At 51.2% G+C, this 20,051-nt stretch overlaps 2 protein-coding genes across 6 annotated transcripts in view; one reads left to right on the top strand and one right to left on the bottom strand.

Annotated features, from left to right (window-relative positions):
- FANCI (FA complementation group I) overlaps window positions 1-11,093 on the bottom strand; it is a 105,432-nt gene extending 94,339 nt beyond the window's left edge. For both annotated transcript variants that reach the window (XM_045058809.1, XM_045058810.1), the window contains exon 1: window positions 10,872-11,093. In XM_045058809.1, coding sequence (XP_044914744.1) covers window positions 10,872-10,976 — 105 coding nt within the window. In that variant the 5' untranslated portion in view covers window positions 10,977-11,093. The remainder of the gene's footprint in view (window positions 1-10,871) is intronic.
- On the top strand, window positions 7,050-19,379 carry RLBP1 (retinaldehyde binding protein 1). 4 transcript variants are annotated; one of them, XM_019831893.2, is made up of 8 exons: window positions 7,051-7,280; window positions 9,916-10,025; window positions 10,304-10,432; window positions 11,641-11,845; window positions 13,550-13,728; window positions 17,051-17,209; window positions 18,379-18,489; window positions 18,810-19,379. In XM_019831893.2, the coding sequence occupies exons 2-8, from the start codon at window positions 10,014-10,016 to the stop codon at window positions 18,966-18,968; spliced, it is 954 nt and encodes a 317-aa protein (XP_019687452.1). In that variant the 5' UTR covers window positions 7,051-7,280; window positions 9,916-10,013; the 3' UTR covers window positions 18,969-19,379. The 4 variants fall into 4 exon arrangements, with proteins under 4 accessions (XP_019687453.1, XP_019687452.1, XP_011281059.1 ...); XM_011282757.3 differs by having other exon boundaries at window positions 9,931-10,025; XM_019831894.2 differs by lacking the exon at window positions 10,304-10,432 and having other exon boundaries at window positions 7,050-7,280; window positions 9,931-10,025.
- The last annotated feature ends 672 nt before the right edge of the window (window positions 19,380-20,051 follow it).

Consider the following 20,051-nt stretch of genomic DNA (forward strand, 5'->3'; position numbering starts at 1 on the left):
ATTATCTCAATGAAATGTTCCATTTCAAAACCAAAATGTTGGCTTAAAAATGTATTACTACTCTTGAAGCTTCCTTTGAATTTGCAATCATTTGAAGATTAAAAGTTCAAAACAGTGGGTACCCAGGTGGCTCAGTGGGTAGAGCATCTAACTCTTGACCTTGGGGTTGTGAGTTTGAGCCCCACGTTGGGAGTAGACGTTACTAAAAAACAAAACACTTTAAAAGTTCAAAACAACAAACAAAGGGGGGCATCTGGGTGGCTCAGCCCATTGAGCGCCTGACTCTTGATTTCTGCTCATGTCATGATTTCAGGGTTGTGGGATCAAGCCCTGCATATGGGCTCCGCGATGACAGCAAGGAGCCTGCTTAAGATTCTTTCTCCTTCTTTCTCTGCCCCTCCTCGGCTCACACAGACACTCTCCTGCCTCCTCTCAAAATAAATAAATAAACATTAAAAAATAATAATAAGGTTAGTTCTCTTCCCCTATTCAGTCTCTTATTTCTCAGAGGCCTGGAAGACAGGACCAGGAGGGAGGACAGTAATCCTTAAAAACTGGCCTCTCAACAATTGGTGATATTTGATTAAGGTTTGTAGATGATCTAATTGTAACAGATCAATGTTCATTTCCTGACTTTGCTCATTGTACTGTGGTTAATGATGAGAATGTCCTTGTTTTTTTGGAAATACATCCTAAAGTGTTCAGGAGAAGAGGGGCATCCGGTCTCCGGCTTACTCTAAAATGGTTTAGGAAAAAGGAAGGAGTGTATCTGAGAGAGAATGACAAAGCGAGTGTGGTCACATGTTAACATCCAGGCGAAAGGCACATGGGTGTTTTTCGTACTCTTCTTGCAACTATTCTGTCAATCTGAAATTATGACAACAAAAAACCCCAGCCCAGTGGTGAATCTAGCGGACTGCTCTGGCTTATAAATAAATAATCAGTGAAGTTGCCCTTTGAGGGCCCATCTTTGCGCTTCGATGAGGAGAGGGAGACAACCATCCGCCATCTTCCCCCTCCACCCTTTTCTGCTGTCATCCTGCCTGGCTGCAGAACAGGGGTGGCTTGTGTGTCTCACAAAGGGCCTCTCAGCTTGCTTCTGTCCCCATCTCCCACTTCACCTCAGCTACTCACGTTCTTGGGCCCATCCTCTGCCACCTCCCAAGTCACGACTCAGATGTCAACGTCCCATCTGGTCAGTTTGCTTGCTTATTTACTCCTGCTTGTTCATTCCCTGATCTTCACTGTCCCCCAGTCCTCCCTCTTCAATTCCAAGCTTTAATACTTAAACCACATTTTAGCCAATATCCTCCATTTGCCCCCCGCCCCCGTCTGTCCTTCCAAACCACCCAGCTGGCAGACTCTGCCCGTTTGAAGCCAGCCTTTCCCTCCATGGGAGGGACACGTGGGCCTCTGGGTTGTGCTGGAGAACTCTCTTGACTGTGTCCATGGGTACCTCTGAGAAGCCATAGGAACCAATCTCCAGGGGACCTCAACATTTCCACAACCTTCCCTAGTAAGTTTATCCCGCCTTCATGAGGATGATTTCAAACATTTCTCTTTTTTTACTCCCAGCAGATGACCTCAGCTTTACCACCAAATCTTTTTTTTTTTTTATGTTGATTTATTTTTGAGAGAGACAGACAGAGCGTGAGCAGGGGAGGGGCAGAGAGAGAAACAGGGAGACACAGAATCTGAAGCAGGCTCCAGGCTCTGAGCTGTCAGCCCAGAGCCCAAGGCTGGGCTTGAACCCACGCACCGTGAGATCACGACCTAGGCCGAAACTGGATGCTGAGCACCCAGCCACCCCTCATTACCCCCAGGTAACTTTAAGGAAGGTGCAGAATGTCCCTTGATTTGGGTTTTCCCATTTCCCTAAGGAGTTGATGCCAGGGCATTCCTTGGGGTCCTCCCTCTCCCAGGAATGGCAGTGGCCAGACTCTTGCCCCCGGGGCTGCTCCCAGGAAAGCGAGGTGATGTCACCTTCCCCAGGAGCCAGGAGTGACTTCCCTGGGCAGTCACACCTGTCGCTCTCCCTTCTGGAGGGGGGAGCACAGCCTTGTGTGTTGAAGGATGAGAGGGCTTTAGAGTGACCAGGACCTACTCCCGGCTGCGCAGTTTTGGGCAGGGCCCCCATCTTTCTGACTTAGTTCCCTCTTCTGTAAAACGGGGAATACACCCCCTACCTCACATCTGGAAGGACTGGATGAGCTACCGCAGGTAAGGTGCCTGTCACAGTACAGAAAGGGGGCACAGCAAACTGGAGCCCCCTCTCTTCCTGCCCCCAGCCTGGCAGAGGAGAGCCAGGGAGCCCACGGTTTTCTGTCAACACGGCCAGCACAGGTGTCTGGGCCAATGAGGGCACTGTCTCCCCTCACACAAGGGCACTATTGTTCCAGGAGCGAGACATGAATGTGACTCGGCGGTGGGGGGGAGTGTGCGGGGCAGAGGCAGGAGAAGGCCTGTGAGCAGCAGAAAATGCCACAGAAGGCTCTGCTCCCTAAAAAGGGCCCTGTGGCCTGCTAGCTTCCTGAAGAGTTGCGTGCAGGCCCTCCTTTGTCAGGGCTGCGCCGTTAACCCGCGAGTGTTCTCCATGCACAGGACTGTTCTTCGTGAAGCACCCCATCGCCTGGCTTTGACAGGCCACTGGGGCCACTGTGATTCCTTCCTGCGGGGCAGCCTGAGCTCTCCCCCACCCTCTTTACCTCCCAGGAACCTCACGCCCCGTGAAGTGCCCGGGAAAAAATCCAGTATCACATCCAGATTAGTTTGCTAAAGCTGCCTTAACAAAGTACTACTGCAGGCTGAGTGGCTAAAATGACAGGAATGTATTCTCTCACAATTCTGGAGGTTAGACATCCAAGATCAAGGTGTCAGCAGGACTGGTTTCTGCTGAGACCTCTCTCCTCGGCTCGTAGAGGTTCGTAGAGGTCAGTCTTCTCCTTGTGTGTTCACACAGTCTTCCCTCAGTAACTGTGTCCAAATTTCCTCTCCTTGTAAGGACACCGGTCACACTGGATTAGGGCCCACGCTGCTGACCTCATTTTATCTTAATTACCCCCTTTAAAGGCCTTATCTCCAAATACACTCACATTCTTTTTTTTTTATTTTTATTTTTTTTATTTTTATTTTTTTTTAATTTTTTTTTCAACGTTTTTTATTTATTTTTGGGACAGAGAGAGACAGAGCATGAACGGGGGAGGGGCAGAAAGAGAGGGAGACACAGAATCGGAAACAGGCTCCAGACTCTGAGCCATCAGCCCAGAGCCCGACGCGGGGCTCGAACTCACGGACCGCGAGATCGTGACCTGGCTGAAGTCGGACGCTTAACCGACTGCGCCACCCAGGCGCCCCCTTTTTTTTTTTTTAAATGATTGTTTTTGAGAGAGAGACAGAGAGATGGACCGTGAGCAGGGAAGGGCAGAGAGAGAGGGAGACCCGGAATGGGAAGCAGGCTCCAGGCTCCGAGCTGTCAGCACAGAGCCCCACACAAGGCTCGAACCCACTAACCACGAGATCACGACCTGAGCTGAAGTCGGCTGCTTCACCGACTGAGCCACCCAGGTGTCCCTAAATACACTCACATTCTGGAGTCCTTGGGGGATAGTACTTCAATACTTGGAATTTGGGGAAACACAGTTCGGCTCATAACACCATTTTGCAAGTGTCGAACAGAGGCCTAAGAGAAATTGTGGCCTCAGTCCATGGCTCGTAGTAGACAGGGCCAGGCCTAGAATCAGGTTAGGATACCCCCCTCTTTGTCCTTTCTCCGCTTCCTGCACCCCCAACCGGGCCACCATTGGCCTGCCCCAAAGAGGAAGAGGATGGTCCTCAATCAACTTCCCCACAAATCCTCAGAGCTGGACGTCAGAGGTCAGGCAAGGTTGACCACAGGCGGAAGGGGGACAGGGCCAGAAGCTCTCGGGCAGTGCTTTTCAAACTTTTGTGTGCATAGACTCCAGGGGCTCCTTGTAAACATGCACATTCTGACTTAGCCTGTCTGGAGAAGAACCTCACACTCTGCATTTCTAACAAGCTCCCAGATAACGTTGATGCTGTTGGTCTACAGGCTATATTTCAAGTGGTAAGGTTTAGACCGGCGCTGTCCATCGCAAATATAAGGGGAGCCATTACAATTGCAACTAGAAAATTGTACGTTTTCTAATAACCGCACCAAAAAAAGTAAAGAGAAGCAAGTGAAGTGAACTCGTATAGCTTCACCCCAATATATCCAAAGCAGTACTGTGTCAGAACACTAAGCCATGTAAAAATCCATAGTAAGAAATGTTATACTCTTTTTTGTACCTAATCTTCAAAATCCAGCAGGCATTTTATTTATTTATTTATTTACCTACCTAATTTATTTATTTTAGAGAGTGCGTGTGAGCAGGGAGAGGGGTTGAGGGAGAGAGAGACTCTTTTTTTTGTTGTTGTTTATTTTTCACTTTTGAGAGAGACAGAGCGTGAGCAGGGGCGGGGCAGAGAGACAGGGAGACACAGAATCCGAAGCGGGCTCCAGGCTCCGAGCTGTCAGCACAGAGCCTGGCGCGGGCCTTGAACCCATGAACTGCAAGATCATGACCTGAGCCAAAGTCAGACACTTAACCGACTGAGCCACGCAGGCGCCCCGAGAGAAAGAGAGACTCTTAAGCAGGTTCCTCCACGCTCAGCACGGAGCCCGGCGTGGGGCTCGATCCCACCATCCTACGATCACAACCTGAGCCAAAATCAAGAGTTGGACTCTCAGCTGACTGAGCCACCCAGGCTCCCCAACCGGCAGGTGTTTTATACGCACAGCACATCTTGTGTTGAACTCTAAGTTTTTATCAGAAATACTTGATCACAGAATTTACAGTTGAGGAAGTATAATCACACACCTAAGGGGCTCCTGGGTGGCTCAGTCGGTTGAGCGTCCGACTTCGGCTCAGGTCACGATCTCATGGTTCGTGAGTTCGAGCCCCGCGTCGGGCTCTGGGCTGATGGCTCAGAGCCTGGAGCCTGCTTCTGACTCTGTGTCTCCCTCTCTCTCTGCCCCTCCCCCATTCATGCTCTGTCTCTCTCTGTCTCAAAAATAAATAAACATTAAAAAAAAAAAAAAAAGAATCACACACCTAACTTCTTCCAAACATACTTAAAAGTCTTCCAATAACTGCATCCGGTATCCACTTTTAAATTTAAGTGAATTAAATTTACAATTAAAAAAAAAGAAAGTTACAATTCAGTTCTTTGGTGCCAGTATCTGATTTCAGGTGCTAAAATACTACCTGTGGTTAGAGGCTTATGTATTGGCCAGTGCGGGACTAGATGCCAGGAAGCAGAATGATAGAATGAGGGGTTCCCCAGCCCCAGGGAGACTTTGGGAGGGAAACAGCCCAAAGCCAGACAGTAGCCAGAGCAGGAGCCCAGGGAAGGGGCTGTTGGAAGGAAAGGACTCAAGGTTCCTCAGCTGCACCCCAAGATCCAAGCCCCAGGTGTTGCAGCCTGCTCTAGAGGAATGGGTCTAGAGAGACCAGTGGGGGTCAGGCACTGCTCCCCGGGACCACCCCTCAGAGACACTCTCATAAGCCCCTGGATGTCTGGAGAGGGCATGGGAGGGTGAAGGCATCCCAAACCTATCCAAGTAGGAATGGGTTGAAAAACAAGAACTATTTCTGGGGAAAACCAAAAAGCATTTCTGGGGACGGAGTCTGGACAATGTCCCATGCACAGGATCTTGACCCCTGCCCCAGGTACCCCCAGGAGGCAAAATCAGGACCCAGGATGACATTATGGAAGCCCGCTTGGAGGTCAGACCAAGGATGAGTTTTAAAACAAGGAGAATTTTCCAGTAGTAAAAACAGGGGGGCTCCCTGCCCTTGGAATCCCAGAGAAAGGATATTCTAAAGGGATCACCACCACACCCCTCCCGCCGCGCTCAGGGGAATACCAAAGCAGAGACTGGGAAGCCACCTATTGAGGGGCAGCAGAGGGGTTTCTTGTTTTACAGAGGGGTGGATAATGTGGGTCCTCTCCACCCAGATGCACACCGATTGCGTATTTGGAGTAACTGCCACCATTTACTGTGCATTTATATTTTCTAAGTGCCAGGCACTGAACTAAGCACTTTTATCGTCACTAAAGCCATGAGCCTGTCCTCTAATTACATCCCTACTTCTCGGAGGAGGAAACTGAGTCACTGAGTGCTGAAGTCACTTTTCACAGCTAGAAGGTGCCAGAGTTAGGATTTTTTTTTTTTTAACATTTATTTATTTTTGAGACAGAGACAGAGCATGAACAGGGGAGGGGCAGAGAGAGAGGGAGACACAGAATCCGAAACAGGCTCCAGGCTCCGAGCGGTCAGCACAGAGCCCGACACGGGGCTCGAACTCACGGACCGCGAGATCGTGACCTGAGCCGAAGTCGGACGCTTAACCGACCGAGCCACCCAGGCGCCCCCCAGAGTTAGGATTTAAAGGTGGGCGGTCACATTCCAAAGCAGGCTCTTATCACTCTGCCATACTGCCTAGAAGGCAGGTCAGCCTGTCTGGCCCTCGTCCCACTCTGCCTTAACCAGCTACCTTTCCCAACTGACCCCACTCACTGTGCAGGTGACATCTACCAGACCAGGTCCTGCTGGGCTGGGGAAGAGTGACAGGCCTTGGCTTTGCCACCGCTGCCACCGCATCCACAGTCACATTTAAAATATCCCTCCATCCGGGGGCAGCGGGGTGGCTCAGTTGGTTAAGCATCTGACTCTTGATCTCAGCTCAGGTCATGATCTCCTGATTCATGGGATCCCGCCCCATATCAGGCTCTGCGCTGAGGACAGAGTCTGCTTAGGATTTGTCTCTTTCTCTCTCTGCCCCTCCCCACCTCAAAATAAATAAACATCAAAAAAAAAATTCTATCTCTTGCATGTCTTTCTCAGAACCCCTGCAACGAGAGACAGAGAGGGCAAGGAGGAGGGAATGGGGCTGGCCCACATCCCACCCCCACTGCCCGGCTTCCACATGGCTGAGCAGGAACTCAGGAGCAGACGCACACAAAAGAGGGCTTTGAGGTGGCTGCAGCTCGGCCCAGGCTGATCCCCTCTCCCCCCTGGTGCCTCACTTGCCCCTATCTGGGCCTCCCTGTAAACCTGATTTAACAGGAAACTGTGGGCTTTGAGAAGTTCCTTGTGACACACTAATCCCAGCCTGCTGACCAGACCACGCCCCCAGCGGAGGCAACCTCCAGGCTCCCCGAGAAGGAGGAGGACACAGGCACCAGGTAGCCCTAAGGAGGAGCTGGTGACCTGGCAGGTAAGTCAGTAGCAGGGGTCTAGCTGGGCCAGGGAGCCCAGGACTGGGGTAAGGAGTCGGGTGGGGGGGGGGTGCCTGTAAAACTGAAACCCACTGGCCATTCTCCATGTTGTGCCAGATCAACCTGATGGCAGATTTAGCAAATAAAAAGACAGGACACCCTGTTAAATGTGAATTTCAGAGGAACGACAGATACTTTTTTTTTAAGTATGTCCCATATACTGCATGGGATGTACGCACACTGCATAAGTAGTTGTTGTGCCTCTGAAATTGACATGTAATTGGGCATTCTGTGTTTTATCTGGCAACCCTAGATGGCAGGGAACAGCCTCAACGTGGAATGGTGATGAATGTTTTTTCATGGTATACAGTTCATAAACCAGTATTTTAAAACCTCAAAATTAATTAGATTGGGCTTATTTAAAAAAGAATTGCAGTATTGACTTTAATCCTCTATTTCTAGGATCTAAGGTCTTGCCCTAATGATCTGCTTAACTGGCTGGGGGTATCCAGTCACTATCTCTCCTGTCTAAGCTCCAGTTTGATAAGACTCTCTATTCCTGTTCCAGAAAAACCCAAGTGAGGCCACAAAGGATTGCAGTCTGTCTATCTCCGTGCCCACACATTTGGAAGTCTACTTGCCAGAGAGAAAGCTTAGATTTCGTTCCTGTTGGTGGATTTCCTACCCTGGCTAGGGCTGGGGAGCAGCAGAGGCAGGGAATGGGAGATCCTCAGACATTCCCTGGGATCCCCCAAGCCTCTCTGGGCACGCTAGAGCAACGATCAGTGTGATGCTAAGAAAGGGAAGGGAAGTTATGTTTTAGAGCAACACACTCACCGTGCTGCGTACCTTACAGAAATGATAGGATCGTCATTACAACTCTATTTGGTAGGTACAGTTAGTATCCCCAATTTGCAGATGAGGAAACTGAGGCTCAGAAATGTTAACTAACTTTCTGAAGGTCATTCAGGTGGTAAATGACAACTCCTGATTCGAACCCAAGTTTCTCTGACCCTAAAGGGTTTTCTGCGACATCCATTCTCCTAGGGAGTTTGCCTGGAGATGTCTCAGCTTTAGATGTTACAGCAGTGGTTTAAGTCCTACCTCTGCCACTTACCAATGGTGAATAGGTGACAAAACTGACCAGTGGGGACCGGGTCAGTGACGGCTCCTTCAAGGCCCTGGGGTATTTAGGCAAGAAAGGAAAAGAAATCTGGGAACAGGAGAGCTATCTCCAAAAATACTCAGTGGGTTGAGCAGGTTGTCCTGTGGACAATGGATGAGATTTGTTCTGGTGGCCACGCATCGCTTCTGTGTACATCATTTAATGTAACCTTCATAACCCTTCCATCTCCCTTTTACAGGGGACAACCAAGACTCAGGTTAAAGTACATAGTCTGCAAGTGGAAGAGACAGAATTTGAACCCAGCTCCAACTTTTGCCACAAGAGGCTGCCTCTCCGTGCCTCTCGGTTAAGTCACAGCTGGGCTTAGCCTGATCCCTGGCTATTTCTGGTTGTGTGATCGTGAACAAGTCACTTATTCTCCCTGGAGTCTGTTTCCTCCTGTGTAAAATGGGGGGAATAATACCGGCTCTGGCTCTGAGATAATGGATTTGAAACTACTTAATGCATCACAAAGAACAGAACACACACCCAGTATTTTGATTATGTAACTAGTCCTCACCCGTGCAGAGCATGAATGCACCGAAGGGGCCATCCACCACCAGGCTGGGAAGTTTGTGGGATCCCCCTTTGGGCAGGAGAAAGAGGGCCACACCTAGCAGGAGGGATTGCCTTATCCTGCAGTGGTCATGTAATTTCAGAATGGAAGCCAAGGCTACTTTTTCCCTGGCTGGACCAACTCATCTTAAGAACTAGGGATTGAGGTATTTTTGTACATATTCCTTCTCAAAGGAGACTTTCCCAAAGTGTAACCCAAGTATCATTTTCTTCAGAGTCCTCTGGGATGCTGCTTTAAAATGTAGATTCCTGGGCCGCCTGGATGGCTCAGTCAGTTGAGCTTCCGACTTCAGCTCAGGTCATGATCTTGCGGTCCGTGGGTTTGAGCCCCACATCGGGCTCTGTGCTGACAGCTCGGAGCCTGGAGCCTGCTTCGATTCTGTGTCTCCCTCTCTCTGCCCCTCCCCCACTCATGCTCGCGCGCGCGCGCGCGCTCTCTCTCTCTCTCTCAAAAATAAATAAACATTAAAAAAATTATTTTTTACATGAAAATATAGTGCAGATTCCTAGGCCTGCCCCAGTCCGGACCTCCTGAGTCAGAATCACAGAAGGCAGGGCTCAGGCACCTGCATTTTAAAAAGAAAAAAAATTTTTAATGTTTATTTGTATTTGAGAGAGACAGAGTATGAGTGGGGGAAGGGCAGAGAGAGAGGGAGACACAGAATCCGAAGCAGACTCCAAGCTCTGAGCTGTCAGCACAGAGCCCGATGCAGGGCTCAAACTCACAAACTGTGAAATCATGACCCGAGCCATCAGACGCTTAGTGACTGAGCCACCCAGGCGCCCCAGGCACTTGCATTTCTAACAGATTCCTCTGGTGATTCTTAAGCACTCAAAAGTTGGAGATCCATTGTTCTGAGACGTAAGAGAACTGTCTTTTCATAACGCTGCAGACTTGACTCTTACAGTCTAGGGAGGAGGCTGCCTGGAGAGGCCAGGACAGAAGCTGGGCCCTTCTTTTTCTGACACCTCTGAGACTTCCAGAAGCAGCATGTCAGAGGGGGTGAGTACCCCTGTGCCTTGGGTCTCCCCTCCGTCTACCTTCCTTCCTCCACCCCCTTCCCTCTCCCCCTCTGTTTCTCTATTGTTTCGTCTGCTCAGGGTTAAGGGCATTCACCCACACAACCTCCCAGTGGTCCGTGACCCCACCCAAAGGGAGGAGGCCGTAGCAGTGACTTTGGACAGAAGTACTAATTTAGGGTCTGAGCAGGCCCACTCACCTGGCTTGCTCAGGCTGATGGGGGGCCTCTCCCTGTGTGTTCCTGACTTCTCTCTGCCCAGGTGGGCACATTCCGTGTGGTCCCTGAAGAGGAGCAGGAGCTCCGTGCCCAGCTGGAGCGGCTTACAACCAAGGACCATGGGCCTGTCTTTGGCCCGTGCAGCCAGCTCCCCCGCCACACCTTACAGAAGGTGAGGTGGCCCCGGGTACAGCGAGGGGAGGGCTGACAAGGGGGCGATGTTGACAGCATCCTCTCTCCTGTAGGAAGAAGGGTCCAGCCCTAGCTCTCCAGGTTACCCTGAACCTAATGGATTGGCCTGTTCTAGGGGGCCATCATCCTGGAGGTTAAGGCCATGGCAGCCACCTGGGCTGACCAGACACCTGGGCCAGCCTATTCCAAGACTATAGCACCAACAGAGTTCCCTGATGTCAATGCCAGAACCTAGGGCATCTGGACCGGGGATCATCCTAGACTCAGATGTGGGAACACTGGTTTGCAAGCGGTCCTGGGGAACAGAAATCCAACTGCTGCCTCCACCTGATAGCCAAGAGGCCTGGGTTCTAGAATCAGACCTACTTCCAACTTGCTGTGTGACCTCGAGCAAGTTGCTTTCCCTCTCCGGGTCTTACCTTATGAGAAGGTTGTTGGAGCAGCTCAGAGCGCATCAGACCGTGCTCAGTGGAGAGTGGCCGAGCTGTCCTGGAGCTGAGCTGAGCCTGGGCTCCTGCTTCCATCTCTGCTGCTGCCCCTGGACACCTCAAGGGAGATGAGCTCCCCCAGATCGGAGTCCCCCCTCCTTTGCCTTCCCCTTGCTCTTGCTGTCCAAGGACAGAGCTGCCGGAGGAGGCACGCTTTAGAGTTCTCCAGGCGCAGCCTAGGGGAGGAGAGTGAGGCTCGGCGGGGGCAAGGAGGGGGCGGGCTGCTATCTGTCGGTACCTTTGTCTTTGAGATCAGAATTACGCCTGAGGAGCTGCCAGCCCCAGTGGGAGTCTCAGCTCCACCTCCTCCTGCCTGGGTGACCTTCACCTCTATGGGCCTCAGCTGGCTCCTCCTGAGGCATGGTGCTAGAATACCCACTTTCTGGTGACTTGTTGTGGCCCGAGGTATTTAGCAGAGTGCTGTGTGAGGGTTCCAAGAAGCGTCACTAGGAACGTTTGCACCTTTGGCGGTCTCCTGCCAACAAACCCAGGAGGCGCGGTTTGACCCGATTTTCCGCGAATGTAATGGGCCGCGAGAGGTGCCGCCGGGGCAGGTGGCGGCTCTTGGGGGGCAGGGGAGCGACGGCCCCGGCGGCCACCCCTCCGTCCCTTCTGCCAGTCTGGCACCGGTAGGACAGCCCCCACGTGCGCGCCTTGCGCCCCATGTGTGACTCGCCGCCTCCACCCCACCCTGTTCCAGGCCAAGGACGAGCTGAATGAGAGGGAGGAGACCCGGGAGGACGTGGTTCGAGAGCTGCAGGAGCTGGTGCAGGCGGAGGCGGCGTCTGGGCAGGAGCTGGCCCGGGCGGTGGCCGAGAGGGTGCAGGGGAGGGACAGCGCCTTCTTCATGCGCTTCATCCGCGCGCGCAAGTTCCACGTGGGGCGCGCCTACGAGCTGCTCCGAGGTGAGCCCGCGCGGGACGGACGGCCTGCAGCGGGGAGGTGGGGAGGCTGGTGTTGGCTTTCACCCAGGCGCCGAGGAGGCTGCCCCCTCCATCCCTCCTCCCTTTTCCTGCCCTGTGAGAGTCAGCCTCCCCGAGCCTCCTTATCCTTACCCGCAAAATGGGTGTGTGAACTAACTGGCCGCCGAGATCCCTTTCAGCTCCGACAGCAATGAATGAGTGTGGCCGCACCGCGTGCCCAGAGAGCCGGCTCCTCTCTCCCAGTTCTGGGACTCACTTGATAGACCTGAGTCACCCCGATTGCGCGCCCAGGCAGGAGCGCGTTCCCCTCACTCCTACCCCAGCCTAGGCGTGGGCTCTGGAGGGCGGCAGGAAAGGTGGCTGTGTGTGCAGAGTGGAACTGGGGATGGTACCAGCCCTGGGAAGGAGCCCAGAGGACAGGGCGGCCCAGGCCCTGCTGGCTGGCGGAAGACGAGTTTCCCAAGGAAATGGAATCCTCAGTGCTGGGGGAGAGAAGAGAGCAGGTCCTCCCGCAGGCCAACGGTTCTCCTTTTCTCCCTTCTTCCTTCCCCGAATGTTAATTCCCTCCTGTGATGTGCCGACCACTCTTATTTATTAAATTTAAAAAATTTTTAATGTTATTTTTGAGAGAGGGACAGCGTCTGAGGATGGGGGGCAGAGAGAGAGGGAGACACAGAATGCGAAGCAGGCTCCAGGCTCCAAGCTGTCAGCACAGAGCCCGACGCGGGGCTTGAACTCTTGAACAGCGAGATCATGACCTGAGCCCAAGTTGGACGCTTGACCGACTGAGCCATCCAGGTGCCCCTGCCAACCACTCTTTTAGGCCAAAGGATGCAGCAGAGAACAAAGCAGACAAGACGTCTGCCTTCCTGGACTTCATGCTCTATTGGTGGAAATCACAAACCGGAGAGATAAAATTACAGAGACTGTGTAAGAAGGGATAATGAGGAAAAATAAAGGAAGTGGATATAAAGAACTGAGGGGTTGAAGTTTTAGGTAAAGCGACCAGGAAGGCTCCAGTGCAAAGGGGACTTTTGAAGAACATGGGAAACGAGATAACCTGGGGGAGGAGCAATAGGGCAGAGAGGGGAGGCCTTGGGGATGTACCCAGAATGCCGTAGGACCGTGGGACCGGTGAGGGGGCCAGGGGCATTCCCTAGGCAAATGCTGCCCAAACACCTCCCTGGGCCTGGCCTCCCAGGGTTCAGTGGTAGAGACAAACCACGGACTTGTTCAGGGTGGGTGACGGTGGGGTTTGTGGGGGGTGGAAGTGCTTCTGGAAGCTGGAAGGTCCTTTGCATTCTGCTTGGGGTTGAGGTTTTCTCTTGGGGTCTTTTCCCCATCCCTGCTCAGCTAACCCTGTGCCCACCTGGAAAACCTGTCCCTCTGCCCGTAGGCAAGAGGAAATCACAAATGTAATAGTCGTCTTCAGGTTTAGGATTATACATCACGCTTGCACGGCTTACAAATGGTGTTCATACCTAGAATCTTGCTTGGTTACTGCAGCAGTTTGGTGAGATAGGCCAATGTTTTCCTCCACAAGGGACACAAAAGGTTGAGGATCCTGCATCAACACACAGGATGCACGTTGAGGAGCCGGGCAGGAGTCCAGGCGTCTGGAATCTTTCTGTGCCAGTCCCAGATGGACAGGCTCCCTGAGGGGCTCTTCTGCTCTCCCTCCGCCAGGCTACGTGAACTTCCGGCTGCAGTACCCTGAGCTCTTTGATAGCCTGTCCCTGGAGGCCGTGCGCTGCACCGTGGAGGCTGGCTACCCTGGTGTCCTCTCCAGTCGGGACAAATATGGCCGAGTGGTCATGCTCTTCAACATCGAGAACTGGGACAGTGAAGAAATCACCTTCGATGAGGTCAGTGGGGGCTCGCCTGGCTCCCTCCCATCCCCTGGGCTGGGTTCCCCTCCCTCAAACCTGGCCTCTTCTGGACCCTCATTCCTGGCTCCCCAGGGGGCTATGGTCTGTTGGGGAGGGGGAAAGGCCGGCCCTTTTCTGGGCAGGGGAGAATTCCTGGGGTGTGCCACGGCAGCTGGAAAACCTAGAAGCCTCCCAGAAGGGGCCCACCGGCCCATACATGACTGCCCCCTGGCGTTCCTGCCACGTGGGCGTGACAGCTGTGGATCAGCCCTGCCACACGCTGAAGGCTGGGGGCGACACACACAACAGGGATTAATGGACTGTGGACTGGGAGAGATTCTGGAAAGCCCAGGTTTCAACCTACTGACCAGCCTGAGGTCTCTGCATGTATTTATTTATTTCGCCGTATGACTTGGAGAATATGCTTTTTTTTTTAATTTCCTTTTTAAAATCATGCTATGTTATTTTTTTCATGATAAGTGTGCTCTTTAAAATTTTTTTTTCAACGTTTATTTATTTTTGGGACAGAGAGAGACAGAGCATGAACGGGGGAGGGGCAGAGAGAGAGGGAGACACAGAATCGGAAACAGGCTCCAGGCTCTGAGCCATCAGCCCAGAGTCTGACACGGGGCTCGAACCCACGGACCGCGAGATCATGACCTGGCTGAAGTCGGATGCTTAACCGACTGTGCCACCCAGGTGCCCCGATAAGTGTGCACTTTAATCGCCATCCCTTATATCACCCATCCCCTCCCACCTCCCCCTCTGGTGACCAGCAGTGAAGAGTCTGTTTCCTGGTTTGCCCCCCTCTCTCTCTTTTTTCCCCTTTGCTCATTTGTTTCTTCAGTTCCACCTATGAGTGAGATTGTCTGGTATTTGTCTTTCTCTGACTTACTTAGCGTAATACTCTGTATTTCCAACCATGTTGTTGCGTGTGATAAGATTTCATTCTTTTTTTATGAATGGGTAATATTCCATTATATAGACACCACATCTTTATCCATTCATCCATCGACGGACACTTAGGCTGCCTCCATAGTTTGGTTATTGTACATAATGCAAAAAACATAGTGGTGCGTGTATCCCTTCGAATTAGTGTTTTTGTATTTTTTGGTTTCTGCATTTATATATATGTGTGTGATTTTGCTTGTCAAGCCCTTAAGAGAGCTACCCTAGGTGGGTGAATTAGGGTTTGTCTTGGGAGACATGTGCCACCAAGCCTTAAAAAAATTGTACATACTCACTTTAGAAGATGCTGTCTAGCTGTCCTGACATCATTTCTTGAGGAGTTCATCTTTTTTCCCAATGATTTGAGATCTTTGTCAGTCTATATTTTCATATATATTTGGGTCTATTTCTGGACTTATATTCTGTGTCATTGGTTTCTGTCTATTCATGCTCCAAGACCACACACTGTATTTGTGTGTGTGTGTGTGTTTAAGGTTTTATTTTTAAGTAATCTCTACACCCAGCACGGGGCTCGATCTTAACGACTGTGGGATCGCGTGTGACCTGAGCCGAAATCAAGAGTTGGACACCCAACTGACTGGGCTATCCAGGAGCCCCTCATTAAATTTGTCTTAAGTGTTGCTGTAAATGGGGCTTTTTCTGCCATTATATCTTCCGATTGGTTATTGTTTGTATATATGAGAATTATTGTTTTAGTATATTGATTTTATATTCTGAATTCTTTTTGTTACTTATGTTAATTTTAGAATTGATTCTCTCGGGTTTTCTAAGAATGCTGTCATATTATTGTAAATAGAGGTGATAGTTTTTCTTTCCCTTTTCTACTTGTGCCTCTGATTTTTTTTTTTTTTAACTTTGTTGCATTGGCTAATGCCTGTAACAGAGAGTTAAATGGTGGTAGAGATAGTGAAGTGCTTATCTTGTCCCTGATCTTATCAGGGATACCTATGGTGTTTTACACTAATTAAGATACTGGCTTTAGGACTGAGTGTGTGTGTGTGTGTGTGTGTGTGTGTGTGTGTGTGTGTAAAAGACTTTAAAATAGTTCTCTTTCTTTCTTTCTTTCTTTCTTTCTTTCTTTTTTGGTGTAAAAAGGTGATTTTATTAAAGCACGGGGCGGGGGGAGGGGACAGGACCCATGGGCAAAAAAGCTGCCAAAAATATTTCTTCTTGGGGTACCCAGCTGGCTTAGTCGGTAGAGTATGTGATTCTTGATTCAGCGTTGTGAGTTTGAGCCCCGTGTTGGTTGTAGAGATCACTTAAAAATACAATCTTAAAGGGGGCACCTGGGTGGCTCAGTCAGTTAAACATCCGACTTTGGCTCAGTTCATGATCTCACCATTTCTGAGCTTGAGCCCCTATTGGGCTGTCTGCTCTCAGCACAGAGCCCACTTTGGATTCTCTGTCCCCCTCGCTCTCTGCCCTTCCCCCACTCACATTCTCTCTCCCTCTCTCTCTCTCAAAAATAAACAAAACATTTAAAATAAAATAAAATCTTTAGTATATGTGCTGCCAAAGCGAGCACAAAATAAAATAAAATCTTTAAAACTATTTAAAGAATACTTTTTTCTTATTATATAAATGATATCTGCATATCGAAAATGCAAAAAAACCAGAAATTAAAAATCATCCACGATTTACCACCCAGAGATTTCTGTCATTGACATCCTTCCAATCCACTTTTTCTAGAAACACACATACACATGCACACGTACACATATTTTTTCCTATAAAAATGGGATCACACTCTACAATAATACGTCATGAACGAATATTTTGCTCTGTAATTCATATGTATATAATTTTTTTTAACATTTATTTATTTTTGAGACAGAGAGAGACAGAGCATGAACAGGGGAGGATCAGAGAGAGAGGGAGACACAGAATCCGAAGCAGGCTCCAGGCTCTGAGCGGTCAGCACAGAGCCCAACGTGGGGCTCGAACTCACGGACCGTGAGATCATGACCTGAGCCGAAGTCGGACACCCAACCGACTGAGCCACCCAGGCGCCCCGTATATGTATACAATTTTAACTGCTCCAGAATATTTCATGGCATGAACGTACCATAACTTCACCAGTCCTTTATTGTTGGACATTTAGGTTGTTTCCAGTGTTTCTACCCTTATAAGGGTACGGGGATAAACACCCTAGCATCTCACCATGGATATGACATTCAAGGTTATTTTCTTGGGACACAGCCACGGAGGTGGAATGTTCCAGTTTAAAGCCTGTGACAAATTACCTCCAGTAAGGGATGCGCCGGTTAGCTCTCCCCCTCAGGACCTTAAGCCTTAATTATCTTTGCAGTTGGGTTTTTGGGTTTTACAGCCTTTTCCTTCTGTGTCTAAGATCTTGCAGGCATATTGTTTCATCCTGGAGAAGCTACTAGAGAATGAGGAGACTCAAATTAATGGCTTCTGCATCGTCGAGAACTTCAAGGGCTTTACCATGCAGCAGGCTGCCGGACTCCGGGCTTCCGATCTCAGGAAAATGGTAGACATGCTCCAGGTGGGGCCTCAGAGCTCTGTCCCGTGGGGGCCTCTCACAGGGCAGGAGGCTGGGAGGCTGGGCCCAGTCTCCTGCTTTAACCGTGCGGGCAAGGACCTAAAAGGAGGACCGCCTAGCTCCCTAGTGAGCGATGGCAGCCACGAGCGCTGGCATGGCGGCCAGCAGTGAGCCACGCACGCTCGTGAATTCCTTAACTCCTTGAGAACAGTCCCTTCCCTCTTGCCCATTTCATTTGACAAACCTCAGAATTGGGGCTCAGAGGTTCGAGTGGCTTCTCAAGGTCGTAAAACCCTAAAGTGGCAGAGGGCAGACTTGAACCTACGCCGTCTGACCTAGAATCCCGTTCTCCGTCCACATATGTCACACTGCCTCTCTCTGAAGGTGACTTTGTCCCAAGAAATGGGTTATCACTGATGTCCCCGACAACTCGGTCCAGTACATGCTGACGTGTCAGAAGTCCTTTCTCAGAGCTAACCCTAAATCTGCTTTATGCTTTATGTGTATCTGGGAAAGGAGGGGTGGGAGGTTGGGGTCTGGGGGGTGCGCTGAAGGATAGTGAGACATGACAGTAGTGTCCCTGGGGTTTATAATAGTTTCCAGGCCGCTCAGCAGGCTAACGGGTGTGAAAAAACTCAGGTCACCTAAAAACCATTTCATTAAAAACATTTTTTTTAATGTTTATTTTTTTGAGAGAGAGAGAGAGAGAGAGAGAGAGAGAGAGCATGAGCAGGGGAGGGGCAGGGAGAGAGGGAGACCCAGAATCTGAAGCAGGCTCCAGGCTGTCAGCACAGAGCCCGACGCGGGGCTTGAACTCACGAACTGTAAGATCATGCCTTGAGCCGGAGTCAGATGCTTCCCCGACTGAACCATCCGGGTGCCCCTCATTTCTTTATTCCACCAAATAACGAATGGCAAGGTTCGGTGCATCAGCAGGGAGAGGGCGGGGGTGCCTGGCCTCCGGGGCTTTCTCCCTGCAGTTTGGAGCCCCGGCGAAGCCAAGGTTCCCCCGATTGCTGGCCCGGGGATGGAACCTTTGGTGGGCTGTCCTTCGGGGCAAACTATGTGGTGAGGCAGGTCTGTCCTCCAGCCATGGGGAGCGGCAGAGGGGGAGTGCGTGGGAGCCTCTGAGGGCCCCGCGGCCATGGGTGGGGCGCTCTCTGCCTCTGCAGGACTCCTTCCCAGCCCGGTTTAAAGCCGTCCACTTCATCCACCAGCCGTGGTACTTCACCACGACCTACAACATGGTCAAGCCCTTCTTGAAGAGCAAGCTGCTGGAAAGGGTGAGGGCACGGGGCCACACGGGGAGGGTGCCCGGTGCTTATCTGGTGAGCGCGTGCGCGCGTGGTGGTGCTGTTGGTAGCAGGAGAGAGTTCACCGGACAAGGGGGACGACGGTGGGAGGAGGTGGAGGGGACCCCACGGGAGCCCTCCTCAGACTCCGTGCCACGGTCCTGAGCTGAGTGACAGCACATCGTGGAGGAGGACACCACCGGGCAGGGCGGGCACGCTGTGCCTTTCTCCTCCTGTCCCTTTCCTCCCCTCCATCCCCCGGCCTTGGGGTACCCCCCCTACTCAGCTCTGTCTCCCCTGCTTCCCTGCAGGTCTTTGTCCACGGAGATGACCTCTCTGGCTTCTTCCAGGAGATCGATGAGGACATCCTGCCCGCCGACTTTGGGGGCACATTGCCCAAGTATGATGGCAAGGCGGTCGCTGAGCAGCTCTTTGGCCCCCGGCCTCAAGCCGACAACACAGCCTTCTGAGGACTGACGTCTCCGGCTGTGCAACCTGTAGTTAGCATCCCGGGCTCTCCTCGGCCGTCCTGGCCCCAGGAGGTTGGGAAAAGGGCTGCCTGAGGTGGTTCCTCTGCTCCTCCCTGTGCTTGGATGAGTTCAGGTGTCACCCTCCTCCCAAGTTCAGGGACGATAAAGCAGGGGGAGTTCCCTTGGACAAGAAGAATTGGGGGCAGTTATATTCCCACAGCCTCTGAAGCTCAGAACAGTGACTTGCTCGGGGTTGAGTTTCAAAGACTCTTCTAATTAAGCCTCTCGATGATTTCCTCTCTAGCAGTGTTGCCTCTCAGGGTCTGTGAAAACAGGCAAAGAGGCTGATTTATAGGTCTCTCCCCTGCCTAAATACATAAATAAATAAATAAATTTAATTGAAGGATAAAAGAGTGGGGGATATAAAATTATCTGGCAAACATGGCAATTTTGGCGACCGGTAGGCAGGTGAGGGGGTTTCCATATGGAATTCTGGGATTTCTGTGGAAGCAGCTTCGAAGTGGCTCCATTTTGTGTTAGCCTGGTCCCCTCAGTCAGGGGCAGTGTGATGCGTGCAGTGATGGTCCAGAACTTGGATCCCCTTCCAGAGTGACGGTTGTGTCCCCTCCTGTTTGGGGTCTCCCCACCAAAGGCGCTCTCCTCTAGCCCCCTTGCCTGTACTGGTAGGTTTTTTTTTTTGTTTGTTTGTTTTTTTAATGTTTATTTACTTTAGAGAGAGAGAGAGAATGAGCAGGGGAGGGGCAGAGAGAGAGGGAGACACAGAATCCAAAGCAGGTTCCAGACTCCACACTGTCAGCACAGAGTCCAGCTGGGAGCTCGAACTCGTGAACCGAACCGCGAGATCATGGCCTGAGCCGAAGGCAGTCCCTTAAACGACGGAGTCACCCAGGTGCCCCGTCATCTGTACACGTAGGTAAAACTACCAGTCTCTGGGGCACCTGGGTGGCTCAGTAGGTTAAGTGTCTGCCTTCCGCTCAGGTCATGATCTCGAGGTTCGTGAGTTCGAGCCCTGAGTCAGGCTCCGTGCTGACTGTGGTCTCTGCCATTCCTGCGTGCACATGC

The sequence above is a fragment of the Felis catus genome, chromosome B3, assembly GCF_018350175.1.
Source record: "Felis catus isolate Fca126 chromosome B3, F.catus_Fca126_mat1.0, whole genome shotgun sequence".
In the NCBI taxonomy this organism is placed as follows: Eukaryota; Metazoa; Chordata; class Mammalia; order Carnivora; family Felidae; genus Felis; species Felis catus.

Excerpts from the sequence above, each read along its gene's own strand:
- RLBP1 (XM_019831893.2), top strand. Across the intron at positions 13,729-17,050 it reads AAGAAATCACCTTCGATGAG|ATCTTGCAGGCATATTGTTT; the intron begins GTCAGTGGGGGC and ends TCTGTGTCTAAG. Across the intron at positions 17,210-18,378 it reads AAATGGTAGACATGCTCCAG|GACTCCTTCCCAGCCCGGTT; the intron begins GTGGGGCCTCAG and ends CTGCCTCTGCAG.